At 40.7% G+C, this 18723-nt stretch overlaps 2 protein-coding genes across 5 annotated transcripts in view; one reads left to right on the plus strand and one right to left on the minus strand.

Moving 5' to 3' along the window:
• notch1a (notch receptor 1a) overlaps positions 1–5704 on the minus strand; it is a 36069-nt gene extending 30365 nt beyond the window's left edge. For both annotated transcript variants that reach the window (XM_088435130.1, XM_088435129.1), the window contains exons 1-2: positions 5644–5704; positions 4908–4989 (exon numbers count right to left, since the gene is read on the minus strand). In XM_088435130.1, coding sequence (XP_088291256.1) covers positions 4908–4989; positions 5644–5704 — 143 coding nt within the window. The remainder of the gene's footprint in view (positions 1–4907; positions 4990–5643) is intronic.
• Positions 5705–16140: 10436 nt separating this feature from the next.
• On the plus strand, positions 16141–18659 carry cdca9 (cell division cycle associated 9). 3 transcript variants are annotated; one of them, XM_088434477.1, is made up of 8 exons: positions 16141–16401; positions 16477–16605; positions 16887–16924; positions 16995–17077; positions 17152–17223; positions 17791–17872; positions 18259–18345; positions 18423–18659. In XM_088434477.1, exons 1-8 carry the CDS (start codon positions 16290–16292, stop codon positions 18465–18467), a joined length of 648 nt encoding a protein of 215 aa, XP_088290603.1. In that variant the 5' UTR covers positions 16141–16289; the 3' UTR covers positions 18468–18659. The 3 variants fall into 3 exon arrangements, with proteins under 3 accessions (XP_088290603.1, XP_088290601.1, XP_088290602.1); XM_088434475.1 differs by having other exon boundaries at positions 18259–18494; XM_088434476.1 differs by having other exon boundaries at positions 16998–17077; positions 18259–18494.
• The last annotated feature ends 64 nt before the right edge of the window (positions 18660–18723 follow it).

Raw genomic sequence — 18723 nt, forward strand, 5'->3', positions numbered from 1 at the left:
ATTAATCCGTTCCACAGTTGGGATCCAAAGGCGAAATCGGCGTACGGCGGGCAATAGAAACCTATGGTGATTAGCTAATGCGTGTAAAACCGCGGGTAAAAACATCAAAATTGTATACACATATTAAAAATTCGTAACAAAATATTATAGCACTGTAAGTTCTATTCATATACAGTATATAATTAAATAACATCATAAATAAGAACATATATAAAGGATATATTTACCTATGGAGTGACATGACTTGAGTTACTTACGGCCATAATTCCTAGCAAGGGTAGCCTAGCCTAGCCTAGCCTTCGTATTTCTTGATTATCTCCAGCTTGCTTTCCATACTAATCATCTTCTTACTTCTACCTTTAACATCACTAGCAATTTTGGGACCCATGGCTAACAATTAACGTTTGAATTAGGCACTAAAATGCATCGGAAGCATTCGCGCTAGGATCAAGTCTTTAGCATATCAGCGTCTTAGTGACACAGTGATGCCAACCAATAGTATTCCAGGATCTTAGCGAGTCGTGAGGCCGACCAATAGTAGAACAGCATTGTAGTGACGTATGAGCGCGGTCACGCTCGCACACTGGCCGCCATGTTTGAGAGGTTATTGTTTTTGATGTCGTAAGGCGAAAAAAATGTCGTAAAGAGGGGACGGAAAAATGTCGCAAAAAAAAAAAAAAAAAAAAGCAAGGCAGGGACGTCGTAAACCGGGGGTCCACTGTATTCGAGTAATATTTACCGTCTATAAGGTTTTCTTCATAGATAAAGTTACATAATAAGCCAGTATTGGTGAACACCTGTTACTTTCTTATAACTTCCTACTTTTGCAAAAGTGAAGTTCTGAAAATGTTTTAGACACTTTTTCAACCAAATACTTAAGTAAACAGAAACTGACAATGTTCGAAAAATAATTGAAATACTTTTGAGTAAACAGCGGAACGTCAATTTCGACATCCTTGGGTTTCATCCAGAAACTGGCTATTGACCAGTAGTGCAACCTCCGTACCCGGTGATCCAGAAAAGGATCGAAACATCAAGGGAACCAACCGTGTCCCAGGGGGGGTGTTGGCTTCAAAAAAAAAAAAAAAGTCGACTCATTGATGCACACTTGTACACTTGTGATGGGCTTAGGCCCGCATGGAGTTGAGCCCGGACCACGCTGGTAATCCTATAGGAGGACAAATGAAGAGCGGCATTCCTTGAGGGAGAGAGGAACCTCTCCTTTGTGGCCGTGTGTTTGGGAGTCCGTCACAGACGGGCCCTTTGCCAGCCAGACATTTTCCCGTCGCTATGCAATAGCAGACAGCTCAGTGCAAGGTCATGGAGGTCCGATGGAGCTGGCCGGGGGTCTATTTTGGTCAGATGCTGGATTTCAAGCAGTTACAGGTGTTTCCTGAGTTTATTCGCGACGACTATTTCTGGAGGAAGCGCTTCTTCGCCGTCTTGTGTAACCAAAGAGAAGAACCGTTGTCAACTACTTTCGGTTTGAAAGAATTATCGTAATCCACCAGGATTATAACCCTTAACCCTAACCTCCAATGTAAAACTGTTGTTTGAAGTTCGATTTATTAAGTGTAACAAGTGATGAGAATGATTGTAAACGTAACCCCCATGACAAACGAGGTACAACAATATCAGAATATTCAAATTGCAGGTCTAAAATGTCCTCTCCAATGAACGTTTTTGCCCATTCATCTAGAGCTGAAACAATTAATTGACAACTCCCGAAAATCGGTCAATCCTTCAGGGCAAATTTTCTTAAAAATTCTCCAAATCCTTCAAATTTCAAACTCTTAACAGTGAGAGTCTGTCATCCTCACTTCTTCATCTCCTCTCCTTGTATCTTGGGTCCTTCTCCTTCACACACATATACTCCATCTTGCTACAGCCAACCTTCATCCCTCATTTTTCCAGGGGTGTGCTCCACCACTCTAGATCTCCTCAACATGTTGCCTACTACAGATCACCATGTCATCTGCAAACATCACAGTCCATGGAAATTCTGGCCTCACTTTGTCTGTCAGTCTGTCCATCACCATAGCAAACAAAAAGGGGCTCAGGGTTGATCCCTGATGCCGTCCCACCTCTACCTTGAACTCTTCTGTCACACCTACTGCACATCTCACCAATGTCTTACTGTCTTCATACGTGATATACTATGATGTCATCATACGTAATATACTTCTCTGTTCCTGCAGACTTCCTCATACAACAAATCAGACACTGATAGACATTTTTTTAGTACCCCAAAAATGTTTTGCACTGGTTAAGGGGTACTTAGCTGAAAACAGATTTCACAAGGGGTTCATCACTGAAAAACGTTTAAGAACCACGGGTCTATCTCACCGTGTATAACTGATTTCTGATCCGGAGAAAAATAAGGATTTTTCTCCATATAACTTCAAAGAAGTGGCTCAATTACTCAAATCTGTAAGCAGTCAATCATACCTGTTCAAAAGTCCCTTCTATTAATCGTCGTTAAATCTTGATGTTTTAAAGGCCAATGAAGAAAATGAAAATTGACGTGACTTTTACGAGACCGTAAAAAGCGTTGGCGCGCGTGTCTCAATACAGGGCTATAATCCCGGTAAACCCATTGGGGAAAAACAACAACAAAAAAAAGACATCTGATTACCAGTTTACGGCCACGCTAAGCCGGCGAGTGAATATGCAGTCGGTTCTCACGCCTTGTGGGAACCCAAAAGAGGATTTCGATCTTTACTCCTCGCAACTGTGTCACCATATGCTTCCACGTTAAAGCACGAATACACGCAGATGCGACGGCGGCAAAGATCCCCGATGGTTCCCTGACCGATGGCTGCTTGGCTCGGGATGATTAACGGGAGGAAGAGGAAGATGGCGGTCTATCCTGTCTGTTTTTAATTGGGGACCGAACCCCACAGTCACCTCTTTGTAGATGCGGAGGACGCCCGGACGGATGCGAGCATATGCGCACGTGCGGACAGAGTGTGTCTTTGGGGGCGGGGGGCACAGATTAGATACTGTGAATTGACGGCCTCGGGCTAGTGGCGTCGCATCCTCAATGCGCCCCCTTTGTCCCCACAGACCAAAAGAGGCGCCCGCCGCGACCACATGCCCCCGAGGGGGGAAGATGAGGGGCCACCCCGGAGCCGCAGCGGAGGAAGGGAGTCCACAACAACAACGCAGAGATTATTTTAACTCATCTTTCCGTTTTGTTTTCAGATTAAAGCGTTATAGGGAAATACACGCGCGGTTCATTTGTTTCGGTATTTAAAAGTATCGGTAGTTGATACTGGTATCGGCTGCTCTCTTGGAGGAGTTTTTTTAAGTGGACATTACGCATTTCAAGAGTGGAAAATTGACGTAAATTTAAAGATAGTTTAAGGCACAGGTGTACAACTCAAATGACTTTTAAGATTCTGACTAAAATATCAATCTGCCGAAATGGTCCCCACAAGGGGAGGAGGTTGCCACAAAGGAAGTAAAACCCAGGTCTTGGTCCCCAGCTTGTAGCAAAAACCAAGGGCACACTTCGACGTGTGTTTAACCCTAGATAAGCCACAGAAATCAAATAAAAATAAATATATATACCCAATTATTATTTATTTTAAAATTTCAGCACTTCAGTCCGTTAGAACAGTCAACAGTTGTGTTGAGAATTCATACTCGTATGGATCTGAAGAAAGTAGTGTCAAACATCCCCAGTTGTGTTTGCTATCTAAACCATAACAATAATTCTCCTACTTGTTAACGCTCAAATGTCAATATTTCTTAGCGTTGAGAACTGGTACAGGTATCGATATCAAGAAAGTAGTATCGGACATCCCATATGTACTCGATACATATTTGTTTATCTTAACAATTCCGCACTTTAGTCCTCTAAAGCAGGCAATAGTTGTTAAGAACTCTACAGGTATCGAGCTTTGGAAAATTGTATCGAACATCCCCAAATGAATTCAATATCTAAACCACAAAAATCAAACAAAATCTCCAATTCCTACTTGTTTACCTTCAAATTCCGTTCCTTATTTTTTTATTTTTTTAGAATGGGCAGCAGTCGTGTTGAGAACACGTTGAGGTAAGGACCTCAAGAAAATAATATCAAACATCCCCAAGTATATTCAATATCTTAACCACAGAAATGAAATAAATAGCCCACAATTTTACCCCTTCCCTTACACCCACTTGTTTACCTTCAAATTTCACCACTTTAGTCCAATCAATCTGTCTGTTGACATCCAAACCAATTAGATTTCACAGCCATCTGGCCTTCTAACGGAGATCACACACAAGTGATGCAAAGGGTTGAGGTCGGTGGGGGGGGGCATAGCCATTCAGTAAGCTGGAGACAAGCCTTTTGGATGTGAAGGGGTGCTGTTTGGGAGGGGTTTACGCCAGAGGTTCTGTGAGTGCTTGGGGTGTCTGTGGCATGATGGGAAGGCCCACTCCGATTAGTCACACAGCATTATTCCCCAGCGCACAACAATGGGCGACGGGCGGCGGGCGAGCCCCAGCTGTCGCCCCAGTGAAAGAGCAGAAAAACAAGATTTAGGGCTGGACGCGTACTCGCACTTTGCAGTTGAGGGGGTCTTGCATTCATTAACGGGCGCTGGAGATGGAGGGGGCTTTTTTTTTTGTCCCGCTGGCCCTTGCGCACATCTCCGGGCCAGTCCGGCCCTTTTCTTTCCCCTTTTTGAGGGAACGGTTGGCTCCTGCGGCGGGGTACTAACAAAAAAAATAAAAATACACACACACCGGAGCTAGAGGAGGGTCCCCGGGCCTCTGGTTGCCGGGAGCAGGGGCTGCTCAAAGCATGGAATGGATATTGGGGACTACGTGGTTCCCCCTCCTTTTTTTCCCCTCTCTACTCAAAAAGCACCCGATTCCAAGACAGTCCAACAAAGTATGAGTTTTGATTGACTTACTTGCAGTCTCCATTCCCATTGGGGGCGGCTTCACACCTTCCTCCATTGAGGCAGGACTCAGTGGGGAGTGAGCATTTTAGACCTGTTGAATGCACACCAAAAACTTTATTTGTATTACACTCGTTATAAAGCCCTCACTCGTTTCATGCTAATGCAAATATGCTCTGTTTATGTGTATAATTGAAAATGTGGTGGTGGGGGGGTTAAGGACACAGGTGGGAGACGATGGGCGTGCATCCTGATGGTGCGTGGCTTTAGCTGGGCTGCACACTTTGGCGCAAGGGAGGGGGGGCAAAAAAAAGCGCGCGGCAGCTGCTGGACTCAAACAGGGAACAAAAGAAATCAGTCCAGCACGAGCCATAAAACCTTCTCCTCGTGCATTGTTTACCTCCTCCACCCCCCTTGCAATACACACTCTCCCACACATGCAAACAAAAGGCCCCCCCTTCACCCCCCCTAAAGTCCCCGTGAGCGTCCCCCAGGCCTCACACACGCACCAACTTCAATTATCGTACACGTTATTCAAAAGCGACTCGATTTTGAAAGACTTTTTCCACATGGCTTCTTTAACTTTTCAAACGAAGCGACGTTTTATAGATGCGTTCAGGGACATAAAGGAAATGTCAAAGTTTTTACGCAGTTTACTCAATTTATCTAACGTGCACGTCTGAGGTCCTTCCGGTGGCGCACTAGTCATACAAATAGAAAAATAAATGAATAAAAACACAGCATTTACCTTGTGAGACGAAAATAACGGCCGAAAGGAGAAATGTTAGTCTCGCAAAGAAACGATACATTCCTCCTCAAACTATGCTGGTGTCCCGCGTTGGGTTAGCATAGATCCACAGTGTTGGGGGGGTGTACTCCAGGTGTTCGGCGTGGGGAAAAAAATTAAAAATATTTATAAATCGAAAAGCACACAGACGTGCAATTTTTTTTTCCACCCAGTAAATCCTCGCTGAGAAAGCAGAGTCAGGTCATAGATGTTAACTTCGTGCTTGCGGAGTCCTTAATGAAGTGTTGAAGCCGCTCACTGCGATCAGGTCCTCCCACTTTACCCCCCCCCCCCTTTTTTTTCTGCAGCTGGTCGTGTGTGAGTATGTTCGGTGAAGCACGCTTCACTGTAATGCATCTCACTGTCTAATCTCAAACTTTACACCGCTAGAAAAATGCAAAAAAAAATAACAATATAATACCGCGGTATTTGTTAAAAATCTCGATATTTGAGATACGATACGGTTTAAAACTTTTTTTTTAGATCAAAGTACTCATGTTTTGCTCAAGTAGATTCGCTTCCTGAGGTTTATGATGTGGATGCTGCTTAATGACTTTTGGGAATTTATTACAGAGCACTTTCTCTGAGTCTTGAATTGCAGCTTTCTCAAAATTCATAATGAGGAAAAGAGTCTGAGTCAAAAGTCTCTACCAGTTAAGTCACTCGTTAGTTAATCACTACTGCCTCATTTACATGCCATGTCAACAATACAAGACCTCAGCTGGTGGCTGAGCGTGTGCATGACCGCGTACATGCCCGGACACATTTCATATTCCCACCTCTCTCCACGCTTTCTATTATGCAACATTTTTTTAAGAATTTCTGAGAATGATGTGGAAGAAAATAACCCAAAATGGTCAAAATACTGCGAAAAACCTAAAATATCATCTTTGAGATTGAATGTGTTAACTGTGGATGGACTGATATGTTGTTGTTTTTTAATGATTTATTGTCGTCAAGGAGGCCTGATAATAGTTGGAGCCAATATGCGTAAAATAAAAAATAGAGGTAAAAAAATGCCTAAAAATGTCTAAAAAGCCCATTTTCATATACAGTATTCCACCATTTTTAGAGGTAAAAAGTTAATATTTTGCCTTGAGCATTTGATGTCATTTTCAGTCCACGGCTAGTGAAAAAAGTATTTTTGAACTTATTATTGTACGTGAAAAAAATACGTTTCTTATCTAATTCAATCCCTTTATTCGATTTATTGCCCAGCCCAATTATATACGAAAGATTTTTGGATGAACAGAGTACACATTAGCGATTCAAGGCGAGTACATTTGAAATGTTCTCAGAACAGTTTTGCTACGGGCTAGAAGTTTTGCTAGCTCGGCGTTTAGCGAGGCTGGGTGGGAATCCGCCAATGTTTGTAGGAAAACAGCCTGTTGCAAGATAAGTGAGTGGGAAAGCGCTCTTGGCTTTTCTCAAGCCGAACGCTGACGCCTCGCCCAGCCCCCTTGTTTGTTTTGTCTCAGGAGCACGGATGCCTCTGAAGCAGAAAAGCGTGGTCCTCAGGTGTCCCAATTATCACCTTGCACATTTGCATTTAAGCTGTTTGCGCTGGAAGGCAATTGTTTTTTGTTTTTTTTTCTTAAATTGTAAAACATGCCCGGGCACTGCGGCGAAGAACTACTTGCAAACAACAAAATGTCTGCGGCGTGTTTGCGTTTGTTTGTGTCCATAAATGAGCGCTGGCGGACAATGAAGGACAGGAAGGCCTGGCTCCGCGCTTTCCCCGCAAATGCACGCACACATGCACACACTTTTAAAGTCCGGGGAGTGAGAAAGTGCAGGAAATGGGCTCTAATTTACAAGCCCGTGACAAGTGGCACAGAAAGGACAACTGCAGTTAAAAATGCAAGTCTGCAGAGAGGTCCATTTAAAAGGACTTTTAAAGAAGATACCATCCACGATACGGTGACAGAGAAAAGAAAAAAGAAAAAAAAGAAAAGAAAAAAAGTTGATATAGTGTAGGCCCTACACTATATCAACTTTTTTTCTTTTACATAACATAAGCTTGAAAATCCGTCTTCCACACTTTAAACTCATTTTGATGATAAAATACTTCCTTTTGCAGGTCAAGCTGCTAGCATAAATTTAAATGTAGCCTCACTTAGTTCAAAAACATCCCCCATTTTACCAACACTCTAAAAAGGCTTAGTTGGGTTGAAAGTAATATTATGGGCCAGTAAAATACGAGCTGCACCCAGTACTTGGGTCAATTTGAGTCAAATTTCTGAATTATTTTACACAAAACAGATCCTTAAAAATTGGCTTATTAAAATGACCCAGAAAGTTGGGTGAAATTGACCCAAATATTGGGTGAGGTCAAGTTTTACCCAACTTTCTGTTTTTTGTACAAAACAATCCCCAAAAGTTTTTTTTTTCTACAATTTGTACAAGAAAACCTTAAAGACTGGCTTGTTGTGAATAAAATGACCCAGAAAATTGTGTGACATTGACCAAATTTTGAGTGCGGTCAATTTGGCCTTGTGGGTGAAATTGACCCGAATATTGCATGTGGCCAATTTGCCGTCCATGTAAAAATGACTCATATATTAGATGTGGCCAGTTTTGCCCAAAATTCTGAATTGTTGTGCACAAAACAACCCAAAAAGGGTCATTTTGCACAGGAAAAATATTGTCTTATTTTATTTTAAAACAACCCAGAGTTCAGTCAAGTTGAACCACAAATTGGGTTGGGTCAATTTGAACAAGGTTTCTCAGTGGATTTGCACAAAACACCACCAAAAAAAAAAAAAAAAAAAGAGTTGTTTTTTTTACAAGACATTAGACAACCTTAAAAATTGGCTTTTTGTGTAAAACAACTCATTAAGTTGGAACAATTGACCCAAATATTGGGTTGGGTCAATTTGACCATGCTTTCTCGGTGGTTTTGAACAAAACCCCACAAAAAATTGTTGTTTTATACATGGCAGCCTTAAAATTGGCTTGTTTTGTGTAAAACAGCTCATAAATTTGGATCTAAATGACTGAAAAAAGTGTTGTTTTATGCAAGAAAACCTTAAAAATGTCTTGCTTTATATAAAAGCACAAAATAGTGTCAAATTCACCCAACAATTTCTGGGCTGTTTTGCACAGAAAAGTGTTGTTTTGTACGAAAAAAAAAACAAACTTTAAAATGGCTGGTTCTGTATAAAAAAAACATAATTTTGGATCAATTTGACCCAAATATTGCGTTGGGTCAATTCGACCCTTTTTTTCCACAAAACACCACGTTATTTTATATAAGACCAATAAATGGTTTGTATTTCGTATATAACTGTAAAGCTGGATCTTATTTTATACTATAAAGGCTATGAATTCCATAGCTAGCTTCAAAGACATGTGGTCTACATGTTTTTTTTGTTTAAAAAGATTTGTTACTTACAAATTAAAACCTGAAAAACTTAAAAAAAACCACATTGTGTTATTCTGTTGCAATGAATTGAAATCAAAAATCGTTTCTGAATCGAATGGTAGACCCCAAAACGTTCCTCTAATCAAATCAACCCTAACAACCCTAGCAGGTAAATAGCAAAATGACTCATGCTGCTAAGTGGAGGTCAACCATTTGCTCATATAATGCTAACAATAACCAGAAATGTCACCTCTGTCAGCGAGCGCAAGTACAATGAATATCATGTTCAAGGAAAATCTTTTGGGTCACTACACGGGTCACTCGTATCACATTTTACCAGATGAATTCCGATCGTGATCTATCTTGTGTTCTCATTGCTTTGCTATTGTTTATTTTAGGGACCACCTGACCGGGGGTGAAGGAAGGTGATGCCCACTCCGGAGTGTGCGCGACGAGTGCGGGATGGCGCGGATGATTAGACGAGGTTTGGGTGGCTGCAAGCACCTCAGGAATCTCTTTTGCGGCCTCTCGATGTGACGAGTGTAAATCAGCTCGCATATGAGACAAGGGGGGGGGGGGGGGGGTTGTGGGTGGGGGGGTGCTGAGATTTCCACTCGCCCTCCAGTTCCACGTTCATTACAAGCCGTGCCCGAGCAAAGTGAACGTTAAGACGCTCCGAATGAAGCGGCCTCAGCTGTCCGCCGTATCACTTTCCGTCCAAATGGTACGCGCGAGGGCCCCGCAACTGTCACCCTGACCTTGCTTCTCACTCAAGGGCCCTCTCGTCTCTCCCTGGACTCCCCAAGCAGGTTGGGAGGACATTACCGCCGTTCACATGCTCGCGCTGGACCGAAATAGTCACAAATTGAGGCGTAGGAAAGAATGCTATCAAAGTGGTACCTTGACTTAAGAATTTCACCCCAAGTGGGCACTGATTGGCTGTTATTTTGTTTGGCATAATCTGATAGGCTCCTCTTGTAGGCAGAAGGAAGACATGAAAACGGAAGAGCATGCGAGAGTAATCAGGTCGATGAATGGTAAATTTAACTTAAAAAAAAAACTCAGCACCTTTGAGTAAGACAGAATGTAGAGCTGTCGAAATGTACCGATTAATCGACTGTTAGATTAATCGACAAACATTTTTATAATCAAGTAATCGTTCAGAGCCCTTATTTCACTTAAAAAAATTAACTTAAAATTTTCCAAATTCTCTGCGTTATGCGTTATGAAGACTAATGCTGTTACTAGTTACGTTGTAAATAGGTCATTTGCATTTTTGCAAACTTAGAAAAATTCAACGTTATACTATACAAACAGCAGATATTTTTATATATACATATATACATATATATATATGTATATATACATATATACAATATGCCGTGGACCGCTTAAAAATCGTCCGAGGGCCGCAAAAGGCCCCCTGGCCACACCTTGGACACCACTACGTCACATGACCAAACTCAGAAAACAGGGAAGCCGTGATTGGTTGTGAACTGGTGATGTCATTATGAGACAAGAAAAAGAGGCAAAATGGCCGCCTCTTGAGCTGGATGAAAAGCGCTGGATTTTCCTGCTTAATTCACACGCCACAAATTCGATATTAATCAGAAAAACATGTTTAGACCATCGGGACCGCATGGGCTGGTTTCTGAATAAACGTTCAACTTTAATAAGCTGCATCCGGTATAAGTCGCTATCTTTGATATGCCGTATAGTAATCCGACGTTTTCCAAAAGTAAACATGGCGTGCGTGGCTTGTGTCCCGCACGGTGCCGTTTGCCCAAAGGGGTTTTGGGTTTCCCCGGCCGTCGGCCCCCCCAGAATGGCGACCGCCGCCCTTCGGCAGGGGTCAACGCTAGCTTTCTCCACGGCGTCAGCTGGGTCGCCCCGATCGCACTCCTAACCCCGTGGTCACCCCGGCTCCCCCGCCGGCATGTGTCGGGGCCCCATTTTGTTTACCGGGCAGAGCATTTAGAGGGGTTAGTGTTTCAGCGAGGCAGCTGTTGGCACCATGTGCCTCGCTCTGGCGCGGCGGGCCGACAGCACGCCAGGCTAACGCTTCGCACACCCCCGAGGTACCCCCGTGAGGATCCTGGCTCAGAAATCCAGCAGTAGCCCTGCTCGGGTATCACTTCCATGAGTACTCATAACCGCTACTGAAAAGCCAAAATTTTGTTTCTGAAAACACATTTTGCCACTTGCCGTCGATTGTAAATGACATCACATGGATTCGGCCAATAACAGCTCAGCTTTTGAACGTCACGTGACCAAACCAGAAAACAAGTGAGCCCTGAGCATTTTCGGTCAACAGCGAGTGGAAAAATTGGTTTTAATATGGATACGCGGATACCGATACCAGGTAAGCGATACACGGCCCTATTTCAAGGTATCAAACCAGAAAACAAATGAGCACTGAGCATTTTCGGTCACAGCAAGTGGCAAAATAGGTTTTAATATGGATACACGAATACCGATACCAGGTAAGCGATACACGGCCCTATTTCAAGGTATCGCGATTAGTGATGATACTGGTATCAACCCTCTTTTGGCCATTTTACGATCTGGAACTAACAAGTGTGATAGATGCTCACCCTTGTGTGGTATTTTGTCCAATCTTTTGATTTTTACAATAAAGACATATAACATGAAAGGAAAAACATTGAAAGAAGACAAAAGGGAGCTGAAATTTCACCCAGAGGGTGACAACATGTCAAAGTTGATCGATCGGTTGATAAAATAGTAATTAGCTGCAGTACAGAGCACAACCATGAAGTATTTCTACTTGTCCACTTCCCACAACTGCCCATGAGATTGAGATGGAAAGCCGACTTTAATTGACGGCAAACGGCCGGAGCTCAGCAACAGCCTGCGTTTTGGGACGCGGCCTGGCTGTCGACAAGGAACTCCCACGTTCAAGCGCGTATTCGAGTCATGCGACAGCAACGGATAATGTCACGGCTGTCATTAGAAGGATTTTAGGCTCCTGGCCAGGAATTCACGCTATTGCGTGTTTCACTGACAACTCTGTCACAGGGGGCTCCAAAATAAATCATCTGTTCACCATTGCGTACCGACGCCATGCCTCAGTGACTTAGGGGTCGTTATAAGAGACGTGTTTTGGTAAAGGGGTATTATACGGGTATTTTTTATTTTCTTTCTGGTCTGGTCACAAAATAGGTCAATGTCAACAATAGAATGTTAAACCTGTTTAGTATTAGCAAAAAGTTAGCAAAAAGTTAGCAAACCATTGGAAATAGGCTAAATGGCTAAAGCTAGCCGCACAAAAATATTGCCAAAGTTGGACGCTTAAATATTGTCATCGTTTATCATTATTCTAAAGTACATTAGTAAGTGCACACTTTGTGATTTGATTCCTCATTTGTCATGTTTACATTTCAAAATTATATAAGGATGTTAAAAATCTGCATGTGCATAAATCGCACATGCAAAATATTTCACTTACAATAGTTCACCACACAAGCCAACTTATTGAAAAAATTTAAACAAACCACATTAACACGAAACTGAAATAGCGCCCTCTATAATAGCGGAGGTGCACATACTTCTTTTAACTTAGAACTTAGTCATTTTCAGCAGTATAAAACTCCAATTTTGTCTATAAATAATGTGATGCTGAAAGCTCGGGTAACCACCAATCACAGCTTAGCTTGTGAATGTCACATGACCACCAGGTGATTAGTTTGTTTTTAAGGTATAATTTGCACATGAAAAATAATTTAGTTATTATAATAAACATCCACTTTAATTTCGTCTAAAAATGACGACATAAGTTTAGTGTCACTTCAATATTTTTCTCATTAATAATTAGATATCTACTTTTCATATAAAATTTTAAAAAATACATTTTCCACTTGCTGTCACCTGATAGACATCTCATAATCGGTCAATCAAAGGTCAACCTGTGAATGTCACGTGACAAACATGTGAGCTGTGATTGGTCATCACCAAGTCTTTCACATTTCAGGTGACAAAACGAGGCAAAATATTTTTAAAGATTTTGACTGAACATGAAAAATAATTGAGTCATCAGATTCACCATAGCAAATGTTAAAGCTTGTACTTTAAGAGTGTAAAAAAAAAAAATCATCAAATTTCGTTTTGTTGTGACGTTTACGTTCTAAAATAGCGCACCTTTATTTTTTAACATTTCCACAAGAAGAACTTGAAAATGGCTTTGTTTACATTATAAGTCCATTTCCCCGGCGCTATCTGCCTTCAAATAAACGGCGGTGGGATTCAACTCCTCCGACGAAGGCGTCCTAAAGTTGCTCCCTAGATGTTATCACGTGACTAAACTTTAGCTCCATTTACCTCCATTGATAAATGAAGCTCACTTTGGGAAGCCTGCTGCAAGTGCGACCGACGTTTGCGTGCGAGGTTCCCATGCTCCCGGGACCCTGGGGAGTAGAAGGAACAGATGTGACGTCTGCTGCACTCCCACCGGCAAGCCTCCGACTCCTCCTCGTGCACGTCTCCGACTACTCGCCTCCCAATCAATTAATCTTCCGCCTGGGGGAAAAAAAAAAACATGACGACGCCTTCTCGAATAACTCGCTCTTTCGTCAAATTTGATTATTTCTCATTTCAGGAGTTTAGAATCACATTTGGTCCAAAGTAGTGCTTGAATGTCATATAGAGCCGTTTGAGTATAATTGCATTTGATTCCGGTCAATGTGTTGTTTAATTTCGGTGTTACTGTTTACTCAGTGGGAGGGGTTCTCAAATCGGGGCCCGCGAACCACCGGGGGTCCATAAAAAAAACGCGGAGCCTTAATTTTGCCTTTCAAGTGGCGTCGGTTATGGTTACTATCCCAAAAATTCCTGCATTAGCCATCAAAATCCGCAAAGTAGATTGAACCTTTTTTTCAGTTTATTTTTTTAGTGAATAAACAAATGAATAAATACATATTTTTTGGGGGTGTTTTTTTCATCTGCTCCAGTTTAGAAGGCGAAAAAATCTTAAGAAAAATAGCTAGGAAAACGAATGAATAAAGGAAAATCCATGTAGGAGAGGTTACTTTTTTTGTTTAGTTATTGACAAAAATTGCTACTTTCTTTTTTTTACTTAGAAGGAAGAAAAATTGCTAGAAAAATAGCACTGCAAACTTGCAATAAAGTTATGGTCATTCATGAAAATCTATAAAGAGGAATCAGATTTTTTTTCCCCTTTTTAGTTGGTTTCGTTTGTTAAAAAAGTACATAAAATCGATATTTATTTGTTTAGTCAGACTAAGAAAGGGGAAAAACATCAAGAAAATAGTTAAATCTGCAATAAACCTTAGGCCATAATTTATAATCCATTAAAAAGAAGTTGATTTCTTTTTTTTGTTGCTTTTGTTCCTTCTTTTTACTTTGTTTTCCTTTGTATTGAAAATACATAAAATCTATATACGTTTTTGACTGGTTTGACTTAAAAGGAAAATAAGAAAAATAATGAGGTAAAACTTCATTAGAAAAAGTTATAGTCTTAGATAAAAATCCACAAATAAGTTTGAGGGGTTTTTTTTTCTTTGCATTTGTTACCTTTTTTTTCTTCTTTTGTTAAAATATACATCCATAAAATTGATTTTTTTTTTTTTTTTTACGAGGCTCTCAAACAAAAACAAAAAAACTTTGGACAGGTGGCGTCGCCGGATTACACTAAATTCAACAGTAGAGTGTTTGTTTTTTTTTCCTCCTGATATTTCACCGCAAGTGTATTGTATAAATAAGCACTAGCCAAAACTCACGTGATCCATAGTGGATTCTTCCACTTCTTTTGTGATGCACTGATATGATGAGATCTGTGCATCCTGTGAAGACTTTGAAAACCCACATTTGTACACCCATACCCAGTACCATCGGCCTTTTCAACACTAAAGTGTCAAGCGCTATCTGCACCATCATACACCTGTCAAAGCTGAAAACTCACTCAGCCATTGCTCAGAGTCTGCATCATTATAACAAAGCACGAGTGATCCAACTGATAGTCAGGGGCCCTCCTTGGAATTTTGACTGCCAAATAGTAAAATACAAAAGCTTTTTGGTAAACAGCATGCAAAAAAAAAAAAAAAAAAAAGTTTGAAACTGTCCCAATGGGCCCCTAGGCTCTAAATTTGAGCGACTAAGTGGGAGGGTGGGGCTGGTTTCGGTGTACAGGCCTATGCACAAGAATGAAACAAATAAGCATGTGAGGGAGGTTCAAACTTTCTTTTGTTGTCATTGAGTAGTATAGTTAGCCTGAACTACGATAAGAAGAAAAGCATACCTTATAGTAACTGGATTCCAAAAATCCTTGTTTGGACTTCCTAAATACTTTGGTTTTATGTTACTGTAAATTCACGTTGGGTACACTAAAGAGCAACATTGTTTGTTTGGTCTAAACATTCGTAGATTTAACGTTTTAAAATGATGCATTAAATGTTTTAAGGGAGGCGCAACATAAATCATTTGGCTTGTAAAAAGTAAAAATAAAATACTTTTTTTTCATTCATTTCAAAATTAACAAGTTTGAGCCGAACTCCGCACGCGAATCAGAGCTTCAAACCCGGAACTTCAGGAGATATTTTCAGCGAGATAGGTGGCTAATTGTACGCGGGTTCCCTCTAGTGGTTTACAACAGAATCGCCGCCAAAATACACGTTATTAATATGAACCACAACTCAGATCCACGAATAGGATCGTTCTTTTGGAATGCAACGGGAGTGGTTAAGATGTCAACAGAACTCTAGCTTATGTAAAAAAAATATAAACAAAACATGAAAATACTTCTATTCTAAAATCAATCAATCGCAAACTTTTCAGTCGCCTCGGTTTTACGCCCCCATTAAAATTCTTACGACAATACAGTATATTGTTTTCATTTTTACTCAGGCATTTTAAGATGAAGCCTAACAATACAAAAGAAAAAAATATGTTTACTATGCACATGACAATGAAACTTTTGATTCTTGAAATAACAGAATAAAATAATTCTTACTTATTCAAAATATTGTATGGACCACACCCCTGCGAATTAAAAAAAAATCTCAATTATTTACAAACATTTTTCAGAGGGCGTTCCGAGAAGGCACCTAAAATGGACACTTTTCGGGCAGCTTCATTGCAGTTGTCCTAATTGGGTGGTCATGTGACACCTTGGAAAACAGCCAATAGTATCTCTCGATACTTCATGCTACACCTGACAGTTAAGAAAGGCGTCCGAGCAAATGTAATCATCAATTCCTAAAAGCGTGTGAAGATGCCTCCAAAGAAGACAAGAAACGCTGTAAAAATCCAGCAGCAGGAAGAGTCAAGCGGGAAATCGCGAAATCGCAAAATTGCTCTTTTCATTCAGCAAGTAGAGAAAGAAGGTTAGACGACGTGAAGTCCGTTCATTTTTAATCGCTGTTGATGTCTCCATTTTGTCGTCCAATTTTGCCAAGCAGCGCAAGAGCGAATGAAAGAAATGGAGATCAAACTGGACAACATCCTGGCTAACGTCGACCGAGTTTTCAAAGTGGAGCTGATGAAGTTGCCGCCTTCGATTCGAAAGATGAACATTGGGGATTTGACTGGTGACAAGATTTTTTTTTTTTCCCCTTTTACATTGAGTACAAATAGCATATTCATTACTCTACTCACCGAGCTGCGAGTCGTCAGCGTGTCCGCCATATTGGATGTGGCACCTGTGAATATGAACTAATTTAAAACGATATATATATATATATATATATATATATATATATATATATATATATATATATATATATATATATATATATAAGGTTAAACTACGGAATGAAATAAAATGTCTAATGTCCGTTACAAATTCATGTATTTTCCTCGCTTTTATCAGACGAAAGTTCAGCCAGCGAGGTGTCGTTAGCTGTGAAGGTGAGCTGCTGCCGCGCCCTCTAGCGGCTACTAGAGGTAACAACAAGTGGTTTATGTGTCGTGATTGCAGCAGAAGTGCCCTCAGAAGAAGGGCCCAAAAGGAGCGAATAAAAGTAAGCCTACAATCAGCAGTAATAGCACCGGAAATTTGAGGTATGTCTCGCGGAATGTCCATACCCTGCCTGCGTGTCACTCCTATTTATGAGTCTGTCTTCATGATTCTGTAGGGCTTCCATGACTGCCCTAACAGGACGCCGTTTGACAAAGCCCAATGACGTCACCGCCAAACAGAAACTCAGGTTATTTAAGAGTTGATTTAACAAATGTGAAGGGATTTATCTATGTACTCCTGAGACCCAGATTGCAGGATTTTGATGATGTCACCCAGTTCTGGGAGATGATTGGATGAAGCTTTATCAATTGAAATCCAGTAATGATCAAGTTATGATGAAAAGCATGCCCTCTGTGCTCGTTTATGCTAATGCTAGTCAAACTAACTCGTTTTGGTATAATTTTAAGGGTTACAGGTGATAACATTCAAGGTTATTTTGAAAATACAGTATATCACATTATTTTAGAGGATTTTCTTCTCTAGTCTGCCTCATAGTGGACATTAGAGGAAGTGTGGTCCTGTTCAGTGATACGGTATCACTAGTGCTTGCAGAATTGTCTCAATATTTTGCTTTTTTATACCTTGGAGGCATGCATGGAGGACAAGTCTTTCTCTTAAGAATTTTAATGTATTATTTGTACTAAAATTGGTACACATTAATGTTCCTAATATTCAGTATTTTTCTTAAAAATAAATAAAAAAATAGTAGTTATTAGTAGAAAATTTTAAGCCCTGGTTTGTTCTACCTTTATAGATCTGTGGTCTCCACTGGGTCTTTGGAATGCTCAGGAGCTGGATCTGCGGCGCACTTCACCGTAACCACGGGGCGTGGACAGGTACTGACAGGAATTAGGGGTTCCACCATGCTCCAGGGGGGGAGAAAATGTCATATTTATATTTGAAGATCTGTCCTAAAAACTTAACCAAAGACAGTCAGAAAATATCATCTTAAAATACATGTCTTTAACATGCAATTAGTTACTGATAAAATAAGGTAACCCCAAAATTTTCTGTACAATATGAATTGAAGCATAAATGACCGGTTTAAGCCATCTCTTGGCGGCCATTTTGTCACTTGCTGTCGACTGAAAATGATATCAGTCGCTGTCTTGCGGGTAAAATCGGAAAACAGGCGAGCCGTGATTGGTCGATAACTGAGAAATCTCAGGCCAAAAATGTTACTGATTGCATGTATTTTTTTAAAAAAAATTTTTTATGCCAGACGATGTGCTTTTCTGAAGCAAACAAAGACAAAATCAACTTTGATCTGCTGGACGATGTGGCCTTGTGTCGAGTGCAGGAGCTTTTGGTTAAGTGTTGCCTCCGCTTTGGATTATTTATTTATTTTTTGGAACAATGTGGTTAACAATTTCTCTGACTTTACAGAAACTGATCGAATACGTATCTGGAAAAGGCCGGAACAGCAAATGAGTCGCCACTTGTCTTTTTATACTTTGTACGTTTATACTTTCTTAATGTGTTTATGAATTTGGTTATTTGTCACAATAAAGATATTTATTGAGTAAATATGTGGAAAGTGCATTCATCAACGGACTCGTGCTAAAATAAAACGAGCTAGCATGCTAAAATAAAACGAGCTAGCATGCTAAAATAAAATAAGCTAGCTAGCCACAATCATTTTGGCATTACAGTATTTTTTCCCCCCAGTATGAATAATTCTCCACAG

This window comes from Hippichthys cyanospilos, chromosome 15 (assembly GCF_059441005.1).
Source record: "Hippichthys cyanospilos isolate Australia breed blue-spotted pipefish chromosome 15, RoL_Hcya_1.0, whole genome shotgun sequence".
NCBI lineage: Eukaryota > Metazoa > Chordata > Actinopteri > Syngnathiformes > Syngnathidae > Hippichthys > Hippichthys cyanospilos.

What these genes read in the sequence shown, in the direction of transcription:
- cdca9 (XM_088434475.1), top strand. Translation starts at nt 16,290, where the DNA reads ATGCCTCCAAAGAAGACAAGAAACGCTGTAAAAATCCAGCAGCAGGAA. An exon ending in AATAGCACCGGAAATTTGAG is followed by an intron (nt 17,078 to 17,151) that starts GTATGTCTCGCG and finishes ATGATTCTGTAG; the next exon opens with GGCTTCCATGACTGCCCTAA. An exon ending in ACCGCCAAACAGAAACTCAG is followed by an intron (nt 17,224 to 17,790) that starts GTTATTTAAGAG and finishes CTACCTTTATAG; the next exon opens with ATCTGTGGTCTCCACTGGGT.